At 55.1% G+C, this 26,984-nt stretch overlaps 1 protein-coding gene across 4 annotated transcripts in view; it reads left to right on the top strand.

Annotated features, from left to right (window-relative positions):
* Window positions 1-26,984, top strand: part of Septin9 (septin 9) — a 156,979-nt gene that overhangs the window by 57,780 nt on the left and 72,215 nt on the right. Inside the window, exon 1 of one of the 4 annotated variants that reach the window (XM_050140068.1) lies at window positions 3,859-4,300. The exons of 2 other annotated variants lie outside the window; for them this stretch is intronic. In XM_050140068.1, the coding sequence (XP_049996025.1) occupies window positions 4,246-4,300 (55 nt within the window). In that variant the 5' untranslated portion in view covers window positions 3,859-4,245. Of the gene's footprint in view, window positions 1-3,858; window positions 4,301-18,138; window positions 18,228-26,984 lie in introns of those variants that run through there. One more of the 4 variants, XM_050140069.1, reaches the window with a different exon arrangement.

The following is a 26,984-nucleotide window of genomic DNA, read 5'->3' on the forward strand; positions in this document are numbered from 1 at the left end:
GTGAACATACGTGCATCTCTATGTGCTGATTGCCATGACAGCAGCCCGAAGGCTGAAGCAACGCCATTGTCTCCTGAGTGATGAGGAAACCGCGGTGTGTCCATACACTGAGATGACTGTCACAGTCTGAGGACAGCCTGGGCTACAGGGTGAGTTCCAGGCCAACCTGTGTGGCACAGTGAGGGCCTGTCTTTAAAACAAATAAACTAGAATAAGCACGTAAAGAAAACACGCATTACTTAGTGAGGAAAACAGTAGGCCAGTGAGGCAGCTCAGCCAGTAAAGGTGCTTGCTGCCAAGCCTAACCATCTGGGTTCAGTCCCCCAAACCTACTTGGAGGAAGGAGAAAATTGACTCCTGTAAGTTGTCCTCTGACCCTCCACGCTCACGCTGGGGCACACGTGTATGCACAGCCACACAAAATTAACAAACAAGATTGAAAATAAATAAATTACTCAAAGTATTCTAAGTAACACTCCAACTCCACTCCTGAGCCACGGCCCAGTCTGTTGTTTGCATCTGTGTGGGAGAAGTCCCATGTTCCTGGCTTTGGCGAAGATGCCACACTGATAGCTCGGAACTAGCCAAGATGGGAGCTCTTGTCTCGTAGGCAGATGCTTCAGGTCCTGAAAATGCTATTATTTTTTTTAAACCTCAGACTGTCACTGTTAAATAGCACCCAGCTAGAAACTAGAGAATGGTGCTTATCTTGGTCTAGGGTACCCTGGCCAGCATTATGATGTTGAGAATGAAGGAAAGAATGGAGATTCTTGGCTTGAGAATCTGGGTAGGCCACAGTGGTTCCATTTTGCCAGCATGGTGATTTCCACAGCTTCGGGGCCGTGGACAGTCCTACGACCACTTGCATTATACCTGCAGCGTGACAGGCCCACACGGAGATGAAGCATATGGGTTCTGCCCTTGAGCAGTCTTGGGCTGTGAGGAGGCTGGTCCTGTCACTCACTGACTGGAGCATCCTGTCCAAAGGCGCAATAGGACTGGGCAGGGAGCCACGACCTCCCTGAGGAGGCCACCCCCACTGCTGAGTCGCTTCCGACTAAGGCTGTACCTGGACTCAAGGGTCAGGGACCCTGGTGCGCATGCCAAGCGACTGTTTCCGCAAGCCCTTCCTGCACCCTTTTTCCCAGGCTTTTTGTGCTCCGTCCCCCAGGGCTGGACCTGTGGGCTTCTTTCCATGCCCCCCCCCGCAAAAAAAAGGAAAGAAAAGGAAAAAAGTTTGCCGGTGCTTTCCTCTCTGCAAACTAGCTAGACTCTCGTTCTTAGCCCCTCCCCCATGACAGTGAGCTGCCTGACCAGTCCAGGCCACCACCTGCACCAGGTGGCTTCTTTGTCATAGGACTCTCTGACTTGATGGGTCAGGTGTGAGCTCAGGTCCGTGTACTAACTCCACACACGGGCTGGCTTCATACCACAGCGAAATTGTTCCCTCCAAAGCCAGCGTGTGCCACATACTCTAATGGTGTCTGCAGGGCTGTGTGCCCTATGGTTTCAGGCGAGTCTTGGCCTGTGGCTGCCCCTCTCGGCTCCTGACTAGAGAGGGCTCTGACTCTGTTTTCTTTTCTATCTTTGATCTGGTCTTTGGGTCCCGGCTGATCCCAGGTAGCCTCTGGGATGTTCCTTACCTGTAGCACTTTTACAGGGCCCCTTAGGCTGTGTCTGGTCACATTCTGAGCGTCTGGTAATCACATGTTGTCTTTGGGGTGGATGGGAGCTGGGGCACCTCTGTGAGCATGCCGCCGTCCTGTTGGTGCGTTCACCTGGTGCACAGCACCCCTCTGGTTAGGTCTCCTGCCGCCTCTTGCAGCCTGGATTATATAACACTGGGCCCTACACTTCTTTCTTCAACCACAGTCAAGGCCAGAGCCCCTAGACCCTAGAAAGGGGACTGAGTGGCCAACCATCTTTCTGAAAACCAAAACCCCAGAATGCCACAGCCAAGCATGTTATCTAGGGGGCAGTTGGGGTGATGAAAGGGATGGGGGAGTGGGGGTGGGTTCAAGCTAAGCAAAGCCCAGTGGCAGTTGGGTTGTACTGGAGTTAGGAGAAAGTAATTATAGTGAGAAGGGAGGTGCCCTCTGTTTCCCATGTCCTCTAGGGACAGAAAGAAAAGAGACACAAGGGTGAACTTCCTATTGGGAGGGTGGCCAAACCTGCCTTGGTTTCCTGATGGAGGAGTCCGGGCATCTAGAGGATTCCCAGGTCTGATACAGGGCTGAGTGGTTACAGGGAAGGGATAGGAAGCAGAGGGCTGGGTTGTTCTGGAGTCCCTGAGCCCTGGCGGGGCTCTCTTGAAGCCCTGTGGTGTGCTTGGCTTCCCTGCTTGGACACAGGCTGAGCAACAATGAGCTTCCCTCTGCTAATCTGCACTTGCCCTGGGGAGAACAATCGCACGGGCGTGTCTCCACTTACCAGGTGCTTTTTATAAAAAACACAAGCGAACAACGCCCGCCTGCCCGCCCAGGTTGGAAGTTGTCCCAGGGACCCGGCATCTTCCCAGGGCTCTGTGCTGTGGGCCTTAACTTCTTAGATTGGACCCCAGCATCCCCAAATTCAGGACACACAGGTGACCGGCTGATGGTCAGACTGCCAGGCAGGTCCAGGTCCAGACAATAGCGGTTGGGGGTGCCCACTGCTCCTGGAAGTCAGGCTTCAGAAGGATGCCTGTGTGAGGGCCTCTAAAATGGCCGTGGTTTTGCAGTTCCCATGTCCACAAAGCTCACTTGGTTGAAAATAGTTTAAACCATCTGAGGCTTGAGGGAGGGAGGGAGGGGTGGATTTTCTGAAAAAGGCCGGACTCTATTCCAGGAGCTTAAAACACACACACACACACACACACACACACACTAAACCTAGCTCAGGCTTGGCCTCTCCTACAGAGACCTCCACAGCCTCACCTGCCTCTGCAGGTCTCAGCACCCCACCCCACCCCCATTACCACACTTTTATAGTGATGGAGGAAGCAGACCCATAGCCAGGACAGCTCAAGGACTCACTTGTCACCACTGAGGACCAGGGGATAGGCTACCCACCCACTTGGCAGGGACTTATCTCCTGCTATGCATCCTTAGAGCCCTGTCTGCACAGAGGTCCTGAGTCCGAGGTAGCGCTTCGAGCAGTGGACGGTCAGATAGGAAACTTGTTGGCTCAGCCAGGAAGCGGAGAAACACCCCGGTCTCCCTAAGGACCCTTCCTGGTAACTGGTGACTTGCTTCTGTGTCTAACCCATGGTTTTATCTGGCTGCCCAGGGATGTCTGAAGTGTGAAGGCTGCTTGGACAGAGAAAGGCCAAGCTGTGGGTACCCACTGATGAGGAAAGGGCCCAGGAGCAGCCCTCTTCCTTTCTTCTGATGTTAGGAACTATAGTTTCTCTCTTCTGCAGGGAAGGTCGCGGTCCACTCTCTGTACTCAGGAAGCCCTTACAGTGGAAGGGGGGAGGGGTGCGGGAACGACTCTTTGAAGGGCCGCCTCTCTCTGCCCTCTGCCTTCTGTAGCACCTACCCAAAGGGTGCAGCAGCGACCCCCGGGGACTCTAGGGGGGTAGCAGTCCTCGATGTACTGGATGCTGGGGGACTTCCAGGACCCTCAGCCCTGTAGTCAATAGCGTGGGGTCTTGCGGACACGCACTAGCCCAGCGCTGCCCCTTAACCCTTGCAGGCCCTGTGCTCTTACGCGAAGGAGGCGTTCACGAACTTCGGCTGCGTAAATAAAGCCTCCGGCAGCAAGAACACTGCGCCCAGGGAAGGGGAGGAATCTCGTCCCCCTCGGCGCCCGCCCGCTGCTGTGGCCCGGCCTCCACATCCTCCACATCCGCCCACATCTGGCCGCGGAGGGGCGTGAGGGGGAGGGGCCGAGGCCGTGTCTGTCGCGGTCCCCTGGGCACCCGCCAGGAAGGGAGAAGGGGGGCCAGCTCAGGTCGTGTGCCTGGGACTCCGCAGTCCCTGTAGAAGCTGCTCTGGTTCCAATCCCCCCCTCCGCCCAGTTTTGACAGGCGGGCGCAACAGCCAGTGCGGAGTCGCGGAGTCCGGCGGGGTGCGGGAACCTGATCCAGCCGGGAGGCGGGGGCGGGGCGGGGGCCCGGGTGCTTGGGGAGGGGCCGGCGCCCGCCTTCCTCCCCCATTCATTCAGCCGACCGTGGGGGCCGAGGGGCTCGGGCGGCCAGCTCGGCACTGGGAGCGGGAGCGCGCAGAGCCGGGGCTCCGCGGGACTCCCTGCGCACCAGCCACCATGTCCGACCCCGCGGTCAACGCACAGCTGGACGGGATCATTTCAGACTTTGAAGGTGGGTGCCCGACCCAGCGGCTGCTTGGCGAGCTGGGCAAGAGCCTCCAGGCGGGCCTGGAACGGGACAGGGGTGAGCACAGGAGAGGCACGACCCCGGATTGCTCACCCTGGGGCTCTGCCCCCCAGACCCAGTGTTGCCTACATGAAGAGCCCTAATTAGGGATCCTGTAGTTGATAGACCCTCTAGTTGGGAACCACGCACCCCCGGGACCCGAGGTTCACATTGCCTCTGGGGTGTTCTTCCTTTTATTGTTGTTTGTGTTTGCCCAGCGACTGTCGCCTCCTCTGGGTCTGGCTTGACTTCTTCGGAACTACTCCGGGGAACGCAATTCCACCCTAGAAACCAGTGGGCTTTCTTCTTTGGGTGTTCGCCCTCAACCCTCTTCAGCGTGGGAGTTAGTTCCCCTCCTCGGATCCAGTAGGCGGCTGAATCCTCAGGGTGGACCGTCCTCCCCTCCCCCACGCCAGCTCCGGGGTTGGGGTTGAGCCCAGTCCCGGGGCTGGCAAGGGTTGCCAAAGTTGATCAGCCTTCAGGCCCCTTGCATCCAAGGGTATCCCAGCCCGGCGAGTTTCAGGGTCCAGGGTGGGATATCCCATATCCCCGATCCAAGCCTGGGACATCTTTATCTATCTGTGAGGGAAGAGCCTTTTGGGACAGAGGGGCCCTGTGAGCGCGCAAGGACAACACTTTCGTCTCTGGTCCTGAGTTTACAAAGTGCAGAAATACTTATGGGCTGTTTTCTTCAAGAGTGGGCCTGCCATCCCCGCCCTGGGCTTGCATGCGCGCGCTTTCCAGAGGCCTCGTGACTGCCACTGCCGGTGCGGTGGCCCCGAGTCCTGCGTCCTCCTCCGGAGTAAATAAAGCCAGTGGAAAGGGAGGCTCACACAATGGTGTCCCGCGCGCGTCTGGGGCTGGGTTTCCGAGGGGCGGGCCTGACTCTGCCGGGCCGGGAGCCCCCGCCCCTCTGAGGGGCTCTCAGGCAGCCTTGGGCAGAGCCCTCTGGTGGGCTGTGAGCGAGGTGAGGAAGGGCTGCACAAAGTTAGCCAGGTTCCAGAGCAGCAGCCCTAGACCTACAAGAGACCAGTTGGGGGTGCTCCAAGGCCCCATGCTGGAACTAGGGGGCTTGTCGTAAGCCCACCCGAGGTCTTCCGTGTCTCTGAGTTGGGTGACTTATTTGGGGAGCAGAGCCTTTGCTCTGTATTGGGGTGTGTGTGCAAAGTCTGGGAAGTTGGTGGTTGCTGGTGTGCTGGCAGGCGCTGGCCCTTGAGGAGCCTGGGATATCATATCCACTTGGTCACCTCAGTGTTGGGAGCAGTTTTTAGATTCTAGCACTTCGCATCTGTGTGCTGATACAAGACAGAGCCGCTTCTAGGCAGAACTTGTGTCTCTGATGGCCTGGACCTCCTGGAGTCCATGTCTGTTCTGGGGTCTCCCAGGCCTGTTTTGTTCTGTTCTGTCTTCTGCATGCCCTAGTGACTGTCCAGGCTCCTCTGTGCACCTCGCCTGTACCCTGGAGACTTTGATTCTCCTGGGATCTGAAAGTCAGCCCGTCAGTTCCCTTCTCTCCAAAGTCTGGGTGGGGGTGAGGGGACAGAGGGAGATGAGAGGGGTCGGGGATGTACCACCTTTTATAGGTCCTGGTCTCTTCTGTGTTTGCTCTCTACTCCAGACATGGGAGGCATTCCTGAGGATTTTCTGCAGGGGTTTCTGCAGAAGGTCTTGTTGAGGAGGGAGATGTTTGGGGATGGTGCCCATCTTAGCAGCTGGTAGGTACCCTTTGCATTGTGGAGGTGGAGGCTGGCCGCTCCTTCCTTCCTTACAATGTCATGCCCTGACTGGGCTGCCTCCCAAGCCAGCTTCTTGACCCTCAAATCTAATCCAAGACAATGGCCTCATTGAGAGCACCCTGGTATAGGGGTTGGCAGTCTTAAGCAAGTGGGGCCTCCCGTCTCTGCTTTCCTGGGAATGCCAGTCTTCCTACTGGGGACCCTGACAGCTCAACTGGGGAATAGGGTCAGGCCAGCAATGACTAGCCCCTGGCCATCAATAGTGGAAGTTGTTGTTGGTGTGTATGTGTGTGCACGCACTTGTGTAAACATGCATGGCACTTGTGCACTGGCTGTCTAACTTTGTGCAATCAACGAAGGACCCAAAAAGTGGCCCCTCAGTGTCCTAGGAGTATGGAGTTGAGTTGGTATATGGAGAGGGTGTGCACGTGGGGGTTGGACAGCCCAAGACAACTGGACAGATGGAGGGATGGGGAACATGTGACCCAGCCCAGCACGGGTGATAGAAGCTGGCACCACAGGAGACCAACTAGCAGTTGGGAGATGGGGAGGCAAGATCTTGAGTGCAAGTAGGGTGTGTGAGGGGGAGAAGAGCTCGCTGGCCAGCCTGCCCCCACAGGCGGTGAGCAGCAGAGACTTCTGGGAAGAGGGGCCAGCTTGCTCAGAGGAGCCCAGCCACAGAAGGTCAGGTGCTCCCTGATGTTAGTGTGACCAGAATCAGCTGGGGAAGCCAGCCGGAGAAGCGTCCTGGCTCATGCCTCCACCCACCAGGTATGTGGGCCTCTCCCAGGTAGTTGGGGAAGGGGGAGGGAGAAAAGAGCCAGGTTGACTGCAGCTGCTGGGCCCCACAGTCCCTTTGTGAGGCTGGACAGACAGGCTCATAGCATGGGGCACTGTGGCCTGCTGAAGGGGTGCGCCCCAGGTGCTCCCCGCAGGACAGGGTTAGCTCTGAGCTATGTGTATCTCTGGGGGTGGTTTTTTTTTTTTTTTTTTTTTTTTTTATTGAGCAGAGAGCCTGCTGGTCCTCGGATCCAGGCAGTCTGGAGCTAGCAGCTGTACCACGCAGGAGCATCCTATCCTACAGGACAGAGGGAAGTGGCCCTTGGTGGGTTAGGTTCCCCAGGTCAGAGCAGTGTGCCTCCCTGCAAGGGGCTGGTGGGTATAAGGTGTGGTTGTGTGGAGCAGGTAGGGCTGTGTTATCATCACACACCTGTCTTTTTGTTGGGCCCTCACATCTCCTTCCATTTTTTCCCTCTGTTTAATTCCATCTGTCCCCGTATATCCCCTTCCTGTCACTATCCCCCCAGGAACCCCGGGGGTGGGGTGGGGTCACACTGGTGATCATCAGGAGGTCTTGTGGTGATTCGAACTTTTGGTTTTCTGTCCCTTGGGACTGAGAGAGTGGCAACTTCCTGTGTCTGGGTACCTGGCCTTTGTGTCCTTTCAAGAAAGGTGCTCCCCTCCCCCTCTATCCCATTCCCCAGGGGTGGAAAATAGTTCTTATTTTGCTGATGGAGGTTTTAATCTTGCTAGTTTCTCATCTCTCTGTGATTTTCTACTCTCGTATTTCTCAACATAAAGGGCTTTTAGTTGGCTTTTTAGCCTGCCCTTCCCGATGAGATTACTCTGGCACCCACCTCTCTCCCATGAGTGACACCCGCCATTCCCTGTGACGGGGTGGCAAGTGGAGTCAACCCTTCCCCTCTCCTTTCGCGCTGAAGCACGGGGCAGCTGGATGGTGTTCTTGAGCAGAGGCCAGAGTTGTTATCGCAAACACAGTTACAGGCCGAGCCCTTGTATAACAAAAGCCACTTCGAGCGCCAGCTGTTGGCCTGCTCTCCTCTCCAGAGTTTGCTGTAACTAGCTTTGCACGCCCAGAACAATCTTGAGAGTCAATCTTTGATGTTTGTTGAAACAGATCTGGCCCAGAAGCCCAGACACTCCAATCCGAGTGGCAAGGCTTTTCTCCAGTGTCCTGGAGGAAGCTCTTCCGCACTGGGTCCTGGAGATCCTGTGGTCCTTCCCCTCACTAGAGAGGTGGCCAAGAAGGCAGGGACCGTGCAGCCACCTCTTGGACAAGGTGGAGGTGATGGCTGGACCCAAGTGCCGCTTCGCTCCCTGGACGAAGGGCCTGTTGCTTGCAGGTAGCTGTAGGCTTGTCCTTTTAATTAACACCCGTGGGCCTTCTGTGCAACGACTCCTGAGGTTTCCAGCCAACACTCCAGCTCCTGGGAACGCCGCCTTCCTACCATTAGTGCCTCTACTGCCACTGAAGGGGCTGAGGGGAATCCCAGGGCTTCCTGCAATGAAGAGGGGCTGGCCTCTTCTGTGAATCCCAAAGCTTTTGACATCCTCAACTTGGTACACCAGGTGATTCCCATCAGTGGTTCCCGTGTAAACAAGTTCACTAGACGTTAGGGAGGGTAGGTGTGTAAGTACCCCACAAAGGGTTACCTGAGTCAGACATCTAGTGGGGGTGGGCACACCACCTCTGAGGGACATCAGCTTGGAATCCTTTCTGGAGCATGTGGCGTTTCAGGAAGGGTTCGAAGGAAGTGCTGTGGCAGGGGGTGGGTTTGGAGAGGGGCAAGAGTTTATATTGAGAGAGAGAGGTCTTATGGGGGAGTGATGGTGGCAGCCTGGGCACTTGGTGGCTGAGCCTGCTCTATTGTTTGGAAGCTGTGTGGCTCAGGGCCAGTCTCTCAGCTCACTTGAGCCTCCATTATGATTGATGATCTGATAGGTTTTGGGGGGTGTTTTTTGAGATACAGAACTGGCTTCATGGGGTTGGGGGTGTTGCAGCAGCTACTGGAACCGGGAGATGTTTGTACAAGACATATAGATCCTCAGTTCTAGAAGGTCTTACAGACAAGAACCTGTCTGAGCCCACCATGGGGACAAGATTGGATAACATAGTCACCCCTGGTGGTGGCAAGTCTCAGGGGACTTGGTACCCATAGAACTCTCCAGGGAATCTCTCTGACCTTAGATGAAGCAGGGTGGGGGAGCCCCTCCTCCTCCCTGACTGATATTCTCCATGGAGGTCAGAGTCACATGGGGGGCAGGGTCCTTCTTCCTGGGAGGTTGTCCCAATATCTCCCACCAGAACATCACAGGCAAGGGAATGGCATGTCCATCTGCAGGGCCGAGTGCTGACAGTCCCCGGGCATGCACCTGGTGATGGGCTGTGAAGTGGGCCTCGAGGCTGACAAGCTGGGGACCCTGTTAATGGAGGTGCACAGTGGCCTAGAGGCCATAGTGCTCACTCAGCTCTGAGGTATGATTGTCCATCCAGTAGAAAACCGGAGGGCTGAGGAGCCAAATCTACACATCTTCAGCTTACTTGGCTTGGGCACCAGTGGCAGCCATGCACCCCCTACATATCCCTAAGGTTTGGGGAACCTGCGCCTGGAGTTGAGGGTTGTGGGGTACTTGATACCTGGAAAAAGGGATTGATTGCCCTGGCTGCAGTCCTCTGTCTTGGTCTGGCTGTTCTTTAGAACCTGGTTGACCTGTTTATGTGCTGAAAGTACCTACCACCACCCAGGACTGATGTTCCCAAAGAGAATACAAGTGCTCGATTGTGTGCTTGGTCTAGGAGCCAGGGAGTTTCCCACCTGGTGGATGTGGCCTCTGCCTGCCCTTCTTGGGGGACAGGGTTTGGCCTGACATTTTGGTGCCAGGAGGACAGAGCTGGGTCCCCTTTCCTTTTTCCACCTCCCATTTCAGAAGAGGTCATGCTAGGATTCTGACCTTGGTGGCTTGTGTGACCACCCACTTTTGTCTGTCGGGGGCTAGTCTGCCGCGTGGAGGATCTGTATTGACACCTAAACCCAGGACAGAATTCCACCTCTGTCAGGCTGGCCCAGGCCTGCCTGGGATCAGGGGCCCTAAGGCGGAGATGTGTGTGGTCTGCTCACACACAGTGGCTGGGGTAAGGGCACTGGGCAGCCACAGGACTCTTGGTGTGGTCCACCTTGAAGCCCTAGGCAGTTTCATTTTGAGGGAGTGTAGGATAGTTGAGACAGTTCCTCCCCCTATGTCGCCCATCAAATTCACAGAAGTCCTCCTGCCTCAGCCTCTTGAGGGTCACAGACATAAATCCACCCCCAAAGACCCATTCATTGGGAAGAAAATTCATGTAGTTTCTTTTGACTAAGCCAGGGGTGGGAGGATTGGCCGAGCAGTGGCTGTCTTTTTCTAAAGGCCTCTAGTTTTTTTTTTCCCAAATTTGGAGGCTCATGGAATTTTCTGCAAACACAATCTCAGAAGCCCAAGGGTTTGTCATCTCTTTGGCTAGAGAGACCCGCCAGTTGGCCTCTGGACACCCCCAGGCACCCGGAGGGTATTTCTGGGCTCTGACTGTTTAATTTGGTCTGGACAGAACTTGGAGGCTCCATGCTGTCGGGAATCAGCAGATGTTTTAAAAATTTCCAGTTTGTTCCCATTTTTTTTAAAAAGACAATCTCAAGAACTTACAGAAAGAGACAGCACGACCTTACTTTCTATGGGAACCATAAACATTTAGCCCCCCCCAAACCTGTCCCCTTGGCTTCCTGAGGAACACCTTGGGGGGGGGAGACAAAGAGTAGGTGGGGTTTCTGTTCTACCCCTTCCTTCCCTCCCTCTCTCCTCATCTCCTCTCCCCTCCCCTCCCTTCCATTCTCCCTCCTTGTCACAAAAGGAGAAACTTTGTTACAGATTTGTTTTTATTTTAGGTGTGTGGGTGCTTTGCCTGCATGTTTGTGTGTGCACCAGTGAACGCATGATGCCTGAGGAGGTCAGAAGAGGGCATCAGATCCCCTGGAATTGAAGTTCCAGACCGTTCTGAGCTTCCTGGGCGCTGGGCACCACTCGTGGGTCTTCTGCAGGAGCAGCCAGTGCTGCTACCACTGAGCCATCTCTCCTGCCCCACTTAGGCTTTTCTCTGTCACGGTTTGTTCCTGGAAATAGATCCTTTCCCACCGCTCTCTTCCCTGGCATCTTTGGCCCACAGTCCAGGAACCGAAGGGCTGTGGTCCTGTGTGCACAGCCTCATCCCTGCCCCGTACAGCTTACAGCTTCTTGTGACTCTAAGACTAAGTGCTTGAGGCTACAGGGAGACTGTGCAGACACTTGAACACTGACCATCTGCTCCCTTGACTGCAGATGGCGGGTGGGATTTCTGAACCTGCTTAAGGGGGAGGATTGAGGACAGCTGCCCCTTGCTGCCTAGATGGGGCCTGGCATTGTTCCCTGTCTCCTTTTACAGTGTCTCGCCTTTGAGAAGCTGGGACTCCAGAACTCTATACAACCAATGTCACACCTTTAAACAGGATCCTGGTTTCCCACTCCCAACCCACAGTGTGAGAATGAAGAGCTCACAGGCCCTCGCAGACGGGACTTGGACACCTCCTTATGGGAGACCGCAGTTGAGGGAGCCTCTGGGAACGAGGGAAGTAGTCACTTTGGGTTCCAGGTGGACCCCTTCTATACCTCTAGGATGTTGACAGTGGTCATTGACGGTTCCTGTCTCATTTTCCGTTTAGGCCGAGAGAGTGGTCAGTCTCAGACATAGAGAATGTGGCCCTAGCCTGCTGCAGCCAGCATCCTTCGTGGACTCTACGCTCTGCGCAGGGGCTCACCCTCCCAGGGTTCAGGAAACAGACTCTGATGGAGGACTCTGCCTTGCTTTCCATGTGGGTGGGCTGCTTCCCTGCGAAGGGAAGGCCCCTGCCCTGTGTCCTCTAGGGACAGATAGCATCTGTGGTATAAATGGACTCATTTTCCTGACTCCAATGTCCCTTGCCTGCTGTCCCCTATCATGGATCAGGCTTTGGACCGCTCTGAAAATGAACTGGTTATGGGATTTTTCCTTAAGTGCAAAATGAAAACTCCCAGGTTCTCCACTGTTTCTGCAGAAGCCACAGGGTGCCCGCACCTGGCGTGCTCAGCAGGAATGGGTGGGCCTCTTGTGCAGGCCAGCCTGGCAGCATGAAAAATTCTCATGCTTGTGCCTGTGAGATGTGGGCTCTGTGCCTTTGCTCCCAGCCAGGAGGCACGCGGAGCTGAAGGCCAAGTTGGGTGGGGGAGAGGTCCTAAGTGTGGAACCCCAGCCAGGGTGTGAGCTGCTGTAGGTGTGCAAGAAGCTGAAGATATGCAAGCAGCTGTAGGTGTGCAGGCAGCTGTAGGTGTGCAGGCAGCTGTAGGTGTGCAAGCAGCTGTAGGTGTGCAGGCAGCTGTAGGTGTGCCAGCAACTGTGAGTTTCAAGCCGGGCCCTCCCTCCGGAAACCCCAGGAAAGGCAGCTGGTTTTTTTTCTTTCTAAACAACAAAAGAAACCCTTGGCCACCAGGGGCCCCTGGGGGTGAAGTAGACCATAGACTGGGATCTCTCATTCTCTTACCACAGGCGGCCTGGCCTGGTACAGCTGAGGGTGGAGGGAGGAGGCCAGGTCCTGGCTCAGAGAAGCTGGGCTGCGGACAGCGGGGTTTGAGGGACGGGGTAGGAACACTCCTCCGACCCGAGGAACAGTCTTGAACATCCGGTCATGCTGTGGCAGCTCTCCCAGTTACCTCTCTGCTGATATTTAAGTGAGGAAGCCAGGCTTCTGCGAACAGCTGCCCTGGAGCCAGCTGTCAGGGGCTGGTTGTGGTGGGGAAGGGGACTGTGTCTCTTCCTGTACTTGTGCGTTCTTTGTCTCTGACCCAAGTCTCTGTCCTGGCCCTCGCAGCTGTTTCCTGGTAGCTCCCAGGCACATCCCTCCCACCAGCTTTTCCTCTTTGTCATGTCCATTTCCTCTAACCGTGATGTAGCAAGGTGAACCCTTCTGTGGCTGCTGCTAAGGTGTGGGCAGGCACTGCCTGGCAGACCCCGTGTGTCCTAGCCATTTAGCCTCTGGCTGTCAGTTCCCGTGCTGAGACCTGCGCCCTAGTCCCTGCCAGGTGCCACCGTCATGTTGTGAATCTTTGCCGTTCTCATCTGTCTGGCTCTTGAGTATGATGGAACTCTCAGTCCCTTTGGCAGGAGAGAGTGGGTATCTGGGGTCTGGAGCCTAGGGGCTGATGGGGTGGCCTCCGCTTCGGTCTAGTCTTGCGTCTGTGAAACAGGAGCTCTGCTCTCATCTGGCAGGCTGTGTAGCGGGGGCAGTTGGATCTTTCCCCAGAGGCCTCAGGGGACATGAGGACAGAGTGTGTGACTCAACTCTGAGCTCAAAGAACTGCACAAGGCTTCTACCTTTCTGTGCCTCAGTTTCCCATCTGCTGTGAAAGTGGGCATGTTGTCCTGGTTCTACGTTAGGCCTAGAGACACCACATTCTCCACTATGCCCTGCCTGGTGTTTCTTATTGCAGGGCAGAAAAATGAAGATCTGGAGATGAATCAGGGGCTGTAATGTTTCTCCCCCTCCTTTAGTATAAAAAGAATTGCCGGGCGGTGGTGGCACATGCCTTTAATCCCAGCACTTGGGAGGTAGAGACAGGTGGATCTCTGTGAGTTTGAGTCCAGCCTGGTCTACAGAGAGAAACCCTGTCTCAAAAAACAAAAAAACAGAACAAAACAAATATGGCAGGCTTCTCTTATCTGTGCTAGAGTCATGTGGGGACAAGAGTAACTTACTGCCCTGGGTGTCGCCGGCATGTGTGTGTGTGTGTGTGTGTGTATGTGTGTGAGTGTGTGTGTGTGTGTGCGCGCGCACGTGTGTCTGGGGAGTGAGGGCGTGTGGGAAGTACTCAGTCACTCCTGACTTGAGAGATTCCAGCCCCCTAGGCCTCCCCTTGCCAGGGCGCAATATAGAGAGGACAGCAATGAGGAAGCCAGGTTCCTGTTCGCTGGACGGTGACTGTCAGCTGGAGGAAGGTGACAGTGGCTCGGAGGATGGGTGTGTGCGCACGCTGCTGCATTTGTGATGTGTTTCCTGCAGGAGGGACATGCAGCCAGTTCCCTTTCAGGCCCTGGCTGTGGGCCACAACCTTGTGACTCACGAGCTCCCTTTGTCCCCAGCAGTGCCCCTTTGGTAGCTTCGTTCTGGGTGCCCTTCAGTTTGTGACTGCCTAGCGAGTTGTTGGGATCCGTGGCGGCTGAAACCGGACATTGTCCTCCAGCGACTGCTGGAAAGCAGGGAGGGGGTAGCGCGTGCTGCTGAGCTGGTAGCTCTGGGGTGCCCACAGGCAGGGCCATTTCCAGGATGGTGTGGGCCACTGGGTTTGCATTTTGTAAGTTGCCAGGAAGTGAATGAGGCTTGTGAACCCCCTGCAAGGCAGAGGTCCCCAATTGCTGCCCCTTGGGAAAAGCCTGGGGTGTTCAGGTCCTCCATCCTCTGACTAGGGACTATGCTTTATGTTCTGAATGTTATTCTGATGCGGAATGACTCATCTAGAGTGAGAAGATGAGAACACTCCTCTGTGTCCATCCCTGCCAGGCTTGTGTTCAGTGTCTGGAGTGGCTCGACCAGGTTGGTACAGGAGAGAGAAGTTGCTAGGGCTGGATCTGTTTGTGCTCTGTTGTGTCAGGGATGGAAAGGAACTTCCTTTTCAGGAACCAGGCTAGAGGGCCCTGCACCTGGACCACTGTGGGATGTAGATGGTCTTGGTTATTTATTTCTCATACAATCATCCCCCAGCTCTGGGCAGTCCACAGAGCTCCCCAGGACAAAGGATGCCTTGGCTAAAAATTCCGTTTTGTTTTAGCTGAGAAAAGAATGGTCCCAGCAGCCCTGTGATCACGACAGGCTCTTCCTTCCTGTATTGACACTTTCCCAACACCTCCCTCGGTGGGGCTTCAGTCTGGTGGGCCTCGTCCCTGCTGAGGCAGACTCTCAGGCAGTGTCTTGGGAGGACAGGAGGAGATTTCTTCCTGCCTGACATCCCCTGGTCCCCAGCTGCCAGGTGCCTGAAGACAGGTCAGAGGTCAGGGGCTGCATTGCTGGACTCTGGGCTGTGGATTGGCGGTCCTGGGATCAGTCAGATTGCTCTCTGGCACCTCGGATTTCCATTTACTGTATACAGGTCCTTCCAGGGTTTTTGGTACTGGTGTAAACAGTCCAGTGAATGTGGGCTGGAGAGGTGGTCTGTCCACCTGAGAGGACCAGGCGGCTGAGGGAAGGACTTTGATGCCTGCATGGAAGAGGGGCGCTCCTGTGAGGCAGAGGAGAGTTCTTGTCTCCACTGAGGGACGCTCAGAAGCTCCCCGAACAGTGGCAGGAGAAGATAGTGCTGGGAGCCGAGGAGCTGGGACTGAGTGGGTGTTGAGAGCGAACAGCTGACTAGGACAGATGTGTGAGATACAGAACGATAGGGGACATCGGTGGGGACAGCGTGATCGTGATCGGTCCCAGGAGGCCCAGGGGAAGCTCAGCAGCTGAGAATGCAGCCGCTCGGGTCTGAAAGAGCGCTGGAGGCCAGAAGTGCAGCCCTAGGGATGTGTGGGGCAGGGTTTTTCTGCCACTCGGAGGGGTAGCCTGTGCCAGGCATCTGCCCTCTCTGGGTCATGGTGACTTCCAGATGACTGACTGGGTCACCCTTGGTGTGCAGGCATGTCCCTCTGCCTTTGCTTCAGCCTCATGGGATCTTAGTCTGTGCCTCTGAATTGTCTGTCTTTAGTTTTTAGAAGACTTTCCCTCCTTTCCTTCTCTTCCTTTGTGTACACACATTCATGTGCACACCCGTGTGTGCCGTGGCTTGCGTATGGAGATCAGAAGGAAACCTGTGGAAGTTGGTTCCCTTTCTCTGTCTCTCTCTCTCTACCATGTAGGTCCAGGGGATCAAGCTCAGGTCGTCAAGTTTGACAGCCAGCGCCTTTACACATTGACCGGGCTCACTAGCCCCTGGCTTCTTGTTTTCTGTCTCCCCACTCTGAACCCAGGCTGATGTCACCTTGAGCTCCCTAAGGGCATTTGCAAAGGCCTTCATGGATACCCAGTGTTACTCTGACCTCTCCTTTGGGGATATATTGAGTCTGTAACATAGCCGATCTTACGGGCAGTGGAGTTCAGGCCCAGGCTGAGCAGTGGGGTACCCGGAAAACAGACCTGAGAGGCTGCACTTGGGAGGGACAACGGGAATCAAGGCTCTGTCCCCTATATCTCTGTTGCTGCAGCACACCGCTGTGGTCCAACTTCCGCGTAGGTAGACAGGGTGGTGGGCGAGTTGTGGTGGAGGTGGACATTTTTGTGACAGACTTTAGCTTCCTCCTTCCTGCACCTGTTGTGTGAAAGCGTAGTCTCCAGACAAACCCACTGGCCCTTTTCCTCCCCAGACCCGCTGGCCCTTCTCCCAAAACTGCGCCTCAGTAGGTCCCTCTGGTCCTAGGTCCTCCTCCCTGAGCCTCGGCTCCTGAGAGCTGGTTAGTATGGGGACCCTGGACTATGGCCAGCTTTCACAAGGTTCTGTTCAAGAGGATTTCATGGAGTGTCCAGTGCTTTGCTGACAGAGGGGGACCCTAGAGAGTTTCTTTAGGAGGGTCCCCCATTTCCCCAGCCCCGCCTAGTTTCCACCCCTGACTGCTTCATGCCAGCTCCTTCTGGAATCTTCTCAGTGTCCAGCTGGGGCCTCTCCTACACAGCAAACCCATTGGCACTCTCAGTTTCCCATGATCCTCCTTTGCTCTATGTCTTTGAGGCCTAACAGAGAATAAACCTACCCCATCCTCATGTTCAGTGGAACCCAGCCAAGCAAGGCTGAGAAGGGACAGGCAGGGCTGTGTGGTCCCTGTGGCTGTCTCCACCTCCAGGCCACTGGGTGAACATTGGGTGTGATTGTCAAGAGCTGGCCTCTGACCCCTCCCCTGGCTCCTGGGTGCTGCTCTGACCGGAGCCTGAACTCTGCCCCCTGGGGTCACTGTGCCCTGTAATTAGGTCGCAGCTCATATCTGCCTGGGCCTCAGGCCAGAGCTGAGCGCCCCATCTGGCACTCTGAACATGAGGGCTGGTATGATTGATTGATGGAGGGTCCCACCTGGGCCAAGTGGCCCCTGGTGGTAAGGGTTGCTTCTGCCTTTTGCTTTCCATTTTTAAAGTGCTTTTGAGATTTTCCCGTGGTGGGTGAGGTAAGGAGGGAGGGAATTGCTCTAATCAGGCAGGTCAGGACTGGTCTCTACCCGTGTGTCCAGGGCCTAGTGGCAGGACAGAGAAGGGATGGCTGTACCGGAAAACTGGACCCTGAGAACTGGTTCTTTCTTGCCTAGCAATTCTTGTCTATGCTTTAGAGTGGAAACAGACCAAAGTCTCCCTCAGGATTTCTGGGTCCTCCTGGTCCACCAGGTAAGCATGGGAAAGGCCCAGGCTGGACCCAGTCAGGCCTATATCAGACAAGCTGACTGGTCTTCATTCCATAGAGGGTTCTTGGAGTGCCCTCCGCCGAGAGGATCATGGGAAATGAGACTTTGTGAAGAGCCTCAGAGTATGGGAGAGCAGTTTGGGGAGTCTGGGACCTTCTGACGGTGTTGGATGGTGGGGAGCAGATGAGGAGAGTGGGCTGCACTGTGCTCTGGCCTGGAGTTGGAGTCTCAGCTTTCTGTCCACAGACAGGACCACAGGGTCTAAGTGCACGAAGGACGTGGGCCCATTAAAGCTTAGGACAGTTTGCCTCCTCCCCCGGGGCTTCTAACCTCTACCCTAAGAGCTTCAGGTTTTGCTCTTGTTGAAGTTAGAGGCCTCCCGCGGCCCCCCTCCTGCCGTCACCAGCTGCTTTTTAGTTAGGAACTTTTGACCTGAGGGGACTCAGAGGTCACATGATCCCCTCCCCTCCCCCAAAGCAGGGAACGTCCAGACCCTCCTCCAGGGACCTGTCCACGTCTGTGTCCATTCTGTGTCCACTTCTGGATGTGCACAGTGACACATGCCCCAAATCTCAGCACTTGGGAGGTAGAGGCAGGAGCAAGGGGTTCAAACGCCTGCATTGTGAGTTCGAGACCAACCTGGCAATATAAGGCTCTTTCTGATAAACAAAAAACAACCATGTCAACCCTGCACAGCTTTTGGGAGAGTGGTTTCCTCTCCCCCGCAGCCTCATCCTGAACCAGGAAGTTCTTCCTCAACTCTTCCACATCTTCTTAGTTTTGGCTCCTTTTTCTTTCAGCAGCTGGTGATTCCAGGTGTGTTCGAGTCCCATAGCTGTAATTTAGCAAAGAAGAAAGGGCGCTGCATCCTGTAGCCATGTTTATGGTGAGCCTGGAATGACCCTGGGGCTCTAGGCAGGAGGGGCCAAGGTGGGAGGTTGGAGGCAAGAGTCTAAAGCCTACAAAGAGAGCACCCTTCACTAAAGCAACCTCATTGAGGGGCTGGGCCAGCTTTGGAAGAAGAAAGTTGGAAGCTCCCTGGGGAAGGGCGTCTACTCAGGTCCCCCTTGAGCTCTGGGCAGAGGTTTCTTGCTGCCTGTCTGATATCTTTGTGGAATTGTGAGGAGGCTTCCTGACCCTGTATGTGGCCACCAGAAGTCCTTCTGTGTGTGTGTGACCGGGAGGGGGGCATCTTCTGCAGGTAGAGTGACCCTGAAATTCACTGCCCTGCTAGGAACTCTGGGTTCTGATGGGGAGCCGTAAGTCTGTCTACAATGTGCGAGCTGGGGCGGACGGACTGATAAGGAGGGGACCCCACCTCCACTGACGATCCCGGCAGCAAAGGGGTCATTGTTAATGGTGCTCAGTAATGTGAAGCTGGGCAGGGAGCATGGTGGGCTGCGAGAAGCAGGAGGCCCACCCAGGTCATAGTGTTCCTTCTCTGGACTTACAAGCCAGGATGGAGAGGTGGCTTCAGAACAGTCAGAAAGCCAGTCAGTGGCTGCAGCATGCTCAAGACCCTTTCTCCCTCTTCAGCTCTTTCCCTCCCCTTCTCCTAACCCCTTCCCTTCTCTTTCTCCTCGAATTTTGGCGTGCAGGGTCTCACACAGGCTCCGCCGCGGGCCTGCACACAAGCCTTCTCTTCCCTTTTCCGAGTGCTCAGGGGCACCTTCGTTTCTGGTGCTTCTGTTTCAAAGCATCAGATTCCGTGGGGCTTACCTTTGTCACGCTGTGTTCTCTCAGAGCCGTGTAGGCCAGCAGTCCCACCTCGAGGTGTCTGTGGTGTTAGTATGTTCTCCAGGCCCAGAGGGAGGGAGGGATGTTCTGCCCGATGCCTCTTCCAGCTTTGGAAGCTGTTAGTGGTCTTCAGTTGGCAGACTCATCCCTGGCATCCTGGTCTCCACCCTCATGTGGCTGTCCGTCTATGTGTGTGGTTTTTCAGCTTTGTTTTCTCCCATCTTTTATGATGACGCTTGTCACTGGTTCAGGGTCCGCTCTAATCCAGGGTAGTCCTTCGGACCCTGACTTGAATTAGAGAAATTCTCCCGAAGCAGGATCATAGTTGTAGATTGTAGAAGATAGCACATAAATGCGTCATTTGGGTGAGCCCTGTCTATCTCAGTGCCCCTGGCCCACCCTAAAGAAGGTAGGTGGAGGGGCTGGCGAGATGGCTCAGAGGATAAGAGCACTGGCTGCTCTTCCAGAGGTCCTGGGTTCAATTCCCAGCAACCACATGGTGGCTCACAACCATCTGTAATGAGATCTGGTGCCCTCTTCTGGTCCACAGGGATACATGCAGGCAGAATATTGTGTATATAATAAATAAATAAATCTTTAAAAAAAAAAAAAAAAGTGGACCAGGTAGCCACTTCATCCTACACCTTTGCTTGACGGGTTTTTCCAGGGAGAAATTAACAGATTGAAGTTGGGGCAGGCTGCCTAGGAAGGACCCAGGAGTGGAGCACTTTTCCACCCTGCCGAAGAAAAGCCAGAGGCAGGAATCCCGAGAGCTAGGTCTCCACCACCTACAGCTGCCCGTGAACTGCCTGGGCAAGGATTTCCACACTTGGCTTCTGAAAGGAGTGATGTGGGTCACTTGCCTTGTGGGCTGGACTGAGGAGGGGACCCCACCCCCATTGTGTGTGTGTTTCTTCTTTGTTTCTCTTGGCCTTATCTCAGCTGCAGAGATGTGATGTCTCTGACCTACTTGTTCACGTGATCATCTCAGAGTGTGCCAAGTCTGCCTTTGAGCATGATAGTGAGGGGGACCTTGAGTGCCCAGAGTGACCTTGGCAGAGAAAGAAGTCTATTTCTGAAGTCACCGGAAAGCAGTTTATGGAGCTGGGCTCGGTGCTACATACACTCGAGGCTGAGGCAGGAGGATCACTGAGACTTTGAAGTCAGCATGGGCTATATACAGTGTAAGCCTCTGTCTCAAAGAACCAAGAGAGAAGAGGTGGAGGAGGAGGGGGGAGAGAAGAGGTGGAGGAGGAGGGGGAGAGAAGAGGTGGAGGGAGAGTAGGGAGTGGGGAGAGGACACAGAATTGGCCCTTAGCTTCAGTGGAAAGGCTTTGTCCTTGGAGCCCCAAACCCCTTGGCAGAATCCTTTCTCAGGGATACCTAGAGGTGGATGGGTGGAAGCGTCCAGCCTTTTCCTCACCCAAAGATTCGGGTTAGAGCTTTGTGAGTTTACGCCAGGTCTCCAAAGGCAGGCAGCGGGGATCCTGGAACAGGACCCTCGGGGCCATGACCTTAGTGTCATGAGCCTCAGCAAGCTCCATCTGTGGGCCACATGTACAGATAAGCCAGGGTAGTCAGAGCCCTTGGCTGCCATGCTGGAGCCCTGGGCAGAAGTGGCTTCTCCAGGGTCTGTCTGTTGGACACAGCAGGACCTGGCCTTGAGGAAGGTGCATCGCAAGCGGGAGGGGAGGCTCCCCTGGTGTCAGCCCCTGCTTTCTCCCTTTCCTTCTGGGACCCTGGACTTTGAAGTGTCTGACTGGGGCTCCCGCTCTCAAGAGGAAGAGCTTCCTCTGTCTTTATCTGGACTTGGCCTAGCCTTGTTAAATAACCCATGTGGTTGTTGGTAGGGATTCGGGGCTGGGAACAATAGCTGTTTACAGACTTCCAGTACAGGCTCTGCTCACCCGGGCTATTTTTAAGTTCTTCCTTTGGGGCTGGTTCTGCTTCCTGAAGGGACATCCCTCCCCCTGTCACTCATCTGTAGCCTTCTCCTTGTCCTAAGCCTGTACCCTACCCCCACCTGCCTCCACTCACCCAGCCTGACTTTACCCACACCACCAGCAGCCCAGGCCTCCAAAAGTAGCTCCTGAGACAGGGACCCAAGGGGGAGGTGGCCACGGGGGTCCCCATGTTGGGATAGGATAGAGAGGACAAGACCAAGAAAGGGAATAGTGTTCAGCCTGTCCTGGGGAGCCCTGCGGACTGTAAACTGGCCCCAGAACTTGCTGCATTGGAGTGCTGATATTCCAGTTCAGGGAAGACTAGGGCGTGGTCTCCTTCAGACCCCAGGCGGAGCAGAGGCAGGCTTCCTGAGGTGAGGTAAAGGCCTGCAGTGTGTCTGAGCAGCAAGTGCAGTCTCAGCCAGGAGAGGAGGCCACCTGCGGAGCCACTCCCAACAACAGTGTTGAAGCTGTCTGTCATGGTCACTGTCACAGCTTGGTGAGGCCCTGCGTTCTAGCACGCAGACGTTCCTTGTGTCTCCAACCGTTCTCAGTCTTCAGTTATCATCCTCGAAGGAGGCTCACAGACCACAAGGTCAGCAAGGGAGGCCTGGGGCCCTTGCTCTGGGCTTCCAGTCCCAGTGCAGGGTGGGAGTTGCTGCTTCCAGTTCAGGAGGAGTAGGAGGGCAAGGCTTCCCAGCCAGCCCCAGCTCTGCCAAGGCCAAGGCCTTGCCTGCCGCCCGCCCCGCCCCACACTATCTCAGAGTGAGGATCTGGGCCTGAGGCCCGTTTCTCAAAGGAGTCTGAGAAGGAGACAGTGCGGTCGCAGCCGGAGGAGCCTGCTGGTCCAAAGCCCACCTCTGGATACAGGTGCATCCACAGACTCCTCATACAGGCGCGTTGTTTCCTGTGGGTGGACTGCTTTACTCTGTTGCTGACTCTGCCTTCCGAGTGGCTCCTGTATGTTGCAGCTCCTGGGAAGAAAAGGCTTTGTTTGACCCGAGACGGTGTCTTAGAGCCCGAGCTGTGCTCCTACGCTGTTCCCTCCCACAGGGGCTGCACATGGCACTGCCCGGCTTTGCTGATTTCCCTGGCCTCCCCTCTCAGAGCAGGCCCAACGCAGTCCGTGCACCAGGAAGTGTTCGATCCGGTTTCTGGAGCCGGCAGAGGTTGAGAAGTTCCCCGCAGCCCGCGGTCAGAGCAGGGGCCTTAACAATGGTCCCTTGTGCTTGCCACATTCCTCCTTAAGCAGGCCCAGACCCTGGCTGCTCCAGCATAGGCCCCCCCACGGGTTCTGGGGGAAGAAGGGTTTTACAGCTGGAAGGAGGTGCTGGCCTCTTTTTGTGCCTAGCAGCTGAGACAAGGTGCTTGAGGGACAAGCAAGGGGAGGGGCTTGTGCTCAGCTCCTGCTTTTGGAAAGAGCTGGGAGGTGAGTGTCGGCTTGGGGCCCTTGGGGCCCTGTGCAAAGTTGTGCGGAAGTGCCAGAGTTTTTCCTAGCAAGGTGTGTCTTTACAAATGTCTTTTGTTTTGGGCCTTGGATATTGTGTGTGTGGTGTGTGGGGTGTGGGGTGTGGGGTGGGTTGGTGGCAGATGTCGTCACCCCTCTGAACACCTGTGGAGGCCTGCGGTCCTCTCAGTTGTCTCTCACTGAACCCGGAGTTTGCTATTTCAGCTGGACTGGCTGGTCAATGGCCCCATCCTCCCGTCCCTGCGTCACTACGAGGGTTACGGATGCAGATCGCCACACCTGGCTTTCACATGGTTCCCGGGGATCTGACTGTGGTCCTGTTGCTTACAAAGCGAGTTCTTTACCACCTCCCCAGCTGGGGCTGGCTGGGAAGCTGCATCCCGAGCCTGAGGTCGCAACTCTCACAACCATCTCCTCAGTCTTGGGTCCCGGAAGTCTTAGTGTGACCCACGTTTACCACTGGAGTGTTAGGCCCAGACGGGAGGATCCGAAGAACACACCCACTGCCTTTCCATCTAGAGGCCGTCATTCCTGAGTGGGCGCTCGCGCCTGTGTGCGTGCAAACCGCACATGTGCCTGGGACGGGAGTTAGGGTCTGTGTACGTGGCGGCTTATAGCTTGCTATTTTTACTTAATATTCTCAGCGTTTCTCATCTTCCGTGATGTGATTTTGATGACTCTGGGATTTTGGCGTGTAAGTCTGAATTGTTTCCAGCGTGTGCCATGTTCGTGTTGACGTAGATGTCTTTGTACATAAATCTTTGGATTATTTCCATGGGATACAATCCCAGAAGTGGGCCAGAAGCAGCCCACTTTCTCAGCAGGCTTTGACTCAAGTTAGGAGGGTGGAGGCTGAGGGAGGCTCAGAGAAGATGTGAGACTTGAGCCTGGCTTGGGGTGTGTGTGAGCCAGTCCTCCATAGCGTTATTGGGTGATGAAGGGCTAGGGGGGCCTCTTCCTGCTCTAAGGGCTGGTGGCACTGTTTTAGCTCCCAAGGGCAGTGTGGAGACCTTTCCTGTATGGCTGGGCCCTACATGTGTCTGTGTGCAGGAGCGCACAGTTTGTGGTGCCCCCTGCCCAGCTCCTTGGATACACTAGCTTCTTGGGTCTGTTCAAGGCCACCCTGCTACCAAGTCAGTCCTTGGGATCCGATATGTAGTCACGTCAGGGTCTCAGATCCTCAGAGCGGCCCATGGTCACAGATAGATGCTCCGGGGTTGAGCTGCAGCGTGGGACTCTGTGCCATTTTGTGGGGCTTCACAGAGGTTCCAGGAGACAGAGGAAGGGCCTGATGGCCTCACACCACTCCAAGTTCATCTCTCCTACGGCTGTCCGCATCCTGCCTGCTGTAATGCAGTACCCGTGTCCTGGGCTGCTGTACTGCAGTACCTGCGTCCCGCCTGCTGTAATGCAGTACCTGCGTCCCGCCTGCTGTAATGCAGTTCCCGCTCCTGCCTGCTGTAATGCAGTTTCCGCTCCTGCCTGCTGTAATGCAGTTCCCACATCCCGCCTGCTGTAATGCAGTTCCCGCGTCCCGCCTGCTGTAATGCAGTTCCCACGTCCCGCCTGCTGTAATGCAGTTCCCGCTCCTGCCTGCTGTAATGCAGTTCCCGCGTCCCGCCTGCTGTAATGCAGTGCCAGCACCAAGGCGGCATGTTCATTCTCTCTTAGTTCCGGTGTTTGCATTCAAGGTGTCAGTAAGGCTGCACTCTATCCAGACCTCCCAGGAGGTACCTCCTGCCTCTCCTCGCGGCTGTGGCTCTTGGCTGGGGGCTGCGTCCCTCAGATCTCTGACTGTCCTCTGGCTTCTCCAGCTCCCGGATGATCCTATACACTTCCTTTTCTAGGACTCTACTTGCTCGGTGTCTCTCCCAAATTCAAAATGTTCTTTTTAAATATATAATTTATTTATTTTTATTTTATGTGCATTGGTGTTTTGCCTGCATGTATGTCTGTTTGAGGGTGTCAGATCTTGGAGTTACAGACAGTTGTGAGCTGTCATATGGGTGCTGGGAATTGAACCTGGGTCAATACTCAACCACTGAGCCATCTCTCCAGCTCCCCCCACCAAATGTCCGTAAGACCCTTTTTCCCACAATGTCCCTTCCACAGGCTCTGTGGGGTATCACTTGTACAGGTCTTTGGGGTGCTGCTTTTTAAGCCTTTATGCAACCTTTGAAGAAGCTGGGGCTTGTTGCGCTGGATGGGGTGAAGGCACTGCCTCCCTGCTCCCAAGGCTCACACTCTGGGCTCCGTGCCCGCAGTTAGAAGCCCATGGCCACACTGTTATAAGGTGGTGAGGTGATTGTGTTGCTGTGAGTAGGCCATATCTGGTTCTGAGTGTACTCGCTGAAGCCAGTGGTGCGGGAAGGCATGCTGTGGACAGCATGGTGTCCAGGAAGCCTGGAAAGACCCGGCTTGGGGACCTGATTCTTCTTCTTCTGAGGAGGACGGCAGGTGCTTATCTGGGGATGGTCTTACACGGCAGGCACCTCCTGTCTGTGTGCACATTGTATAGATGGCCAAGGGCCTAGGAGCCTTGAGATCATGGCTGACTGGGGCCCATGGATGCCATAGCTTTATGCCAGCCTTCAAAATCCCGCATGAAAATATAGATCGCTGGCAGAGTGCACACGCGGAGTCCAATGCTCCATCCCGATGCTGAGGATGGGGAGGGGGCAGTGAGGGGTGGGGGTGGGGGTCGTTGCACTTTATGACTGGAGATGTGGCTCGGTGGTAGAGCACATTTATCTGCCATACACGAAGTTACTTTAAAAAACAAAACAAAAAACAAGAAGAAAGAATTCTAAGGGCTTCCAAATTTATTTCCTGGGCATGGTGGTGCACCCATGTAATCTGAGCATTTGGGAGGTGGAGACGGGATATCAGGAGTTCAAGGAAGGTTAGCCCACTACAGATTGAGTCTGAGGTCAACTTACACGAGACTGTCTGGAAAAAAAAAACAAAATATATCAATTAATAGCAGAGGAACCATAAAACTCCAGTGTTCTAGACTCTCTCGGAAGGTGAGAAGCTCAGACTGTAGGTTCGCCAGAGACAGGTACCCTGGAGTCCACACCCCACCCCTCAGCCAATCAATCAGCTGGTATCTGCCAACTGGTATCCATCAGATGGTAACTGCCCTTCCTGCTTCCTGGGCATCTGGGATGGTTGAACACAACAGCCCGGGGCCTTGTTCCCTTCTGTGTCCCTCAGAAGCAAAGGGCAACCAGCACTATAAATGGGACCCCACAGGAGTGCTCCAGTCTGGGGAGCCAAGTCCTAGAAGCTTGGGCTTCCTCTGCCCCTCGCCCCTGCAATGTGGCCTCACACAGCACAGTGCTGCCTTGGCCACAGCAGTGCCTGCTTGCAAGGCCCATCAGGAGCGTATGGCTGACATTCCCTAGAGAAGGAGGGGGTGGGGAGGGCCTTGGCTCCTCACCTGATATTTTAGCCTCTCCTTCTAGCTACTTGTAAGCAGTTCTTCCTTAGTTGCTCTTGGGGGTATCCATAAGGGTTTAGTGTATATAGGCTGGAGAAAGTTAGCTGAGCGGGCTCCGTTTATGTGACTGTGGGGACGCCATCATTCATTCTGGGTAAAGACTTTCTCGTGTGGCTGTTTTGGGGTCACCCATGTTTTTGCAGGTAGCCCCTTACCTCACCAGTTCCCCAGGGGCAGCTGGGGAATCCTATTTTAATTTGTTGTTGGGACCTTGTAAGACATTGCTCATGTTTCCCAGGGAAGAAATTCTGACACCAGCAGTATGGGTGTGTGAGTGCGTGTGTGTGTGCGCGCGCATGTGCCCCTGTGTATGTGTGTGCGTGTGCGCGCATGTGCCCCTGTGTATGTGTGTATGCACGCATGCCTGCATGGATGCATGTGTGTGTAATATGCATATAATATGCTTGCACACACATACTGTGTGTGTGTGTGTATCTGTGTCCGTGTAACACGCTCATCCAGAGTTGACCTCTGAGTCGGTTTTGAGTCAGGATTTAGCTAACCTGGAAATCAGAGGCTAAATTCTGGGACCCACTGAGCTCCACTTCCGAGCATTGGAATTCCAAGGGTGTGTCCCGATACCTGCCTTTTTAAAATGTGGATTCTGGTAGCATTTTATTGACCAGTTTTTCAGTGAGTATCTCTGTCCCAGCTTGTAATCTTCTAAAGGAAGTCTGGTACTGTAGCCCTGAGAGCGGGGATGGCAAAAGGGTGGGGACAGGGATGGGAGAAGGCTGGAACTGGGGCCCTTACATGTGACCCTGGGGCTGTAGTTAGGAGCTGGGCCAGCTCTTGGTCCTTTTTGCTGTGGGCAGGAAGAGGGCACCATGGGGTCCCATGAAATCTGAGTTCTGGGCTTGGTGAAGAAGACTCTGCTTTGTCTGGAGTGAGAGCTGTCGAGTGTTCTGCCACGTGGGCCCTTCCCGCACTGTGCCTGGCTAACCTACACAGCTGGTTCTCATTTCGCTGGTGGCTGCGTAGACAAGAGTATGG

Source organism: Alexandromys fortis, unplaced genomic scaffold, assembly GCF_014885135.2.
Source record: "Alexandromys fortis isolate MF-2015 unplaced genomic scaffold, M_Fortis_MF-2015_v1.1 scaffold_39, whole genome shotgun sequence".
NCBI classification, from domain to species: Eukaryota; Metazoa; Chordata; class Mammalia; order Rodentia; family Cricetidae; genus Alexandromys; species Alexandromys fortis.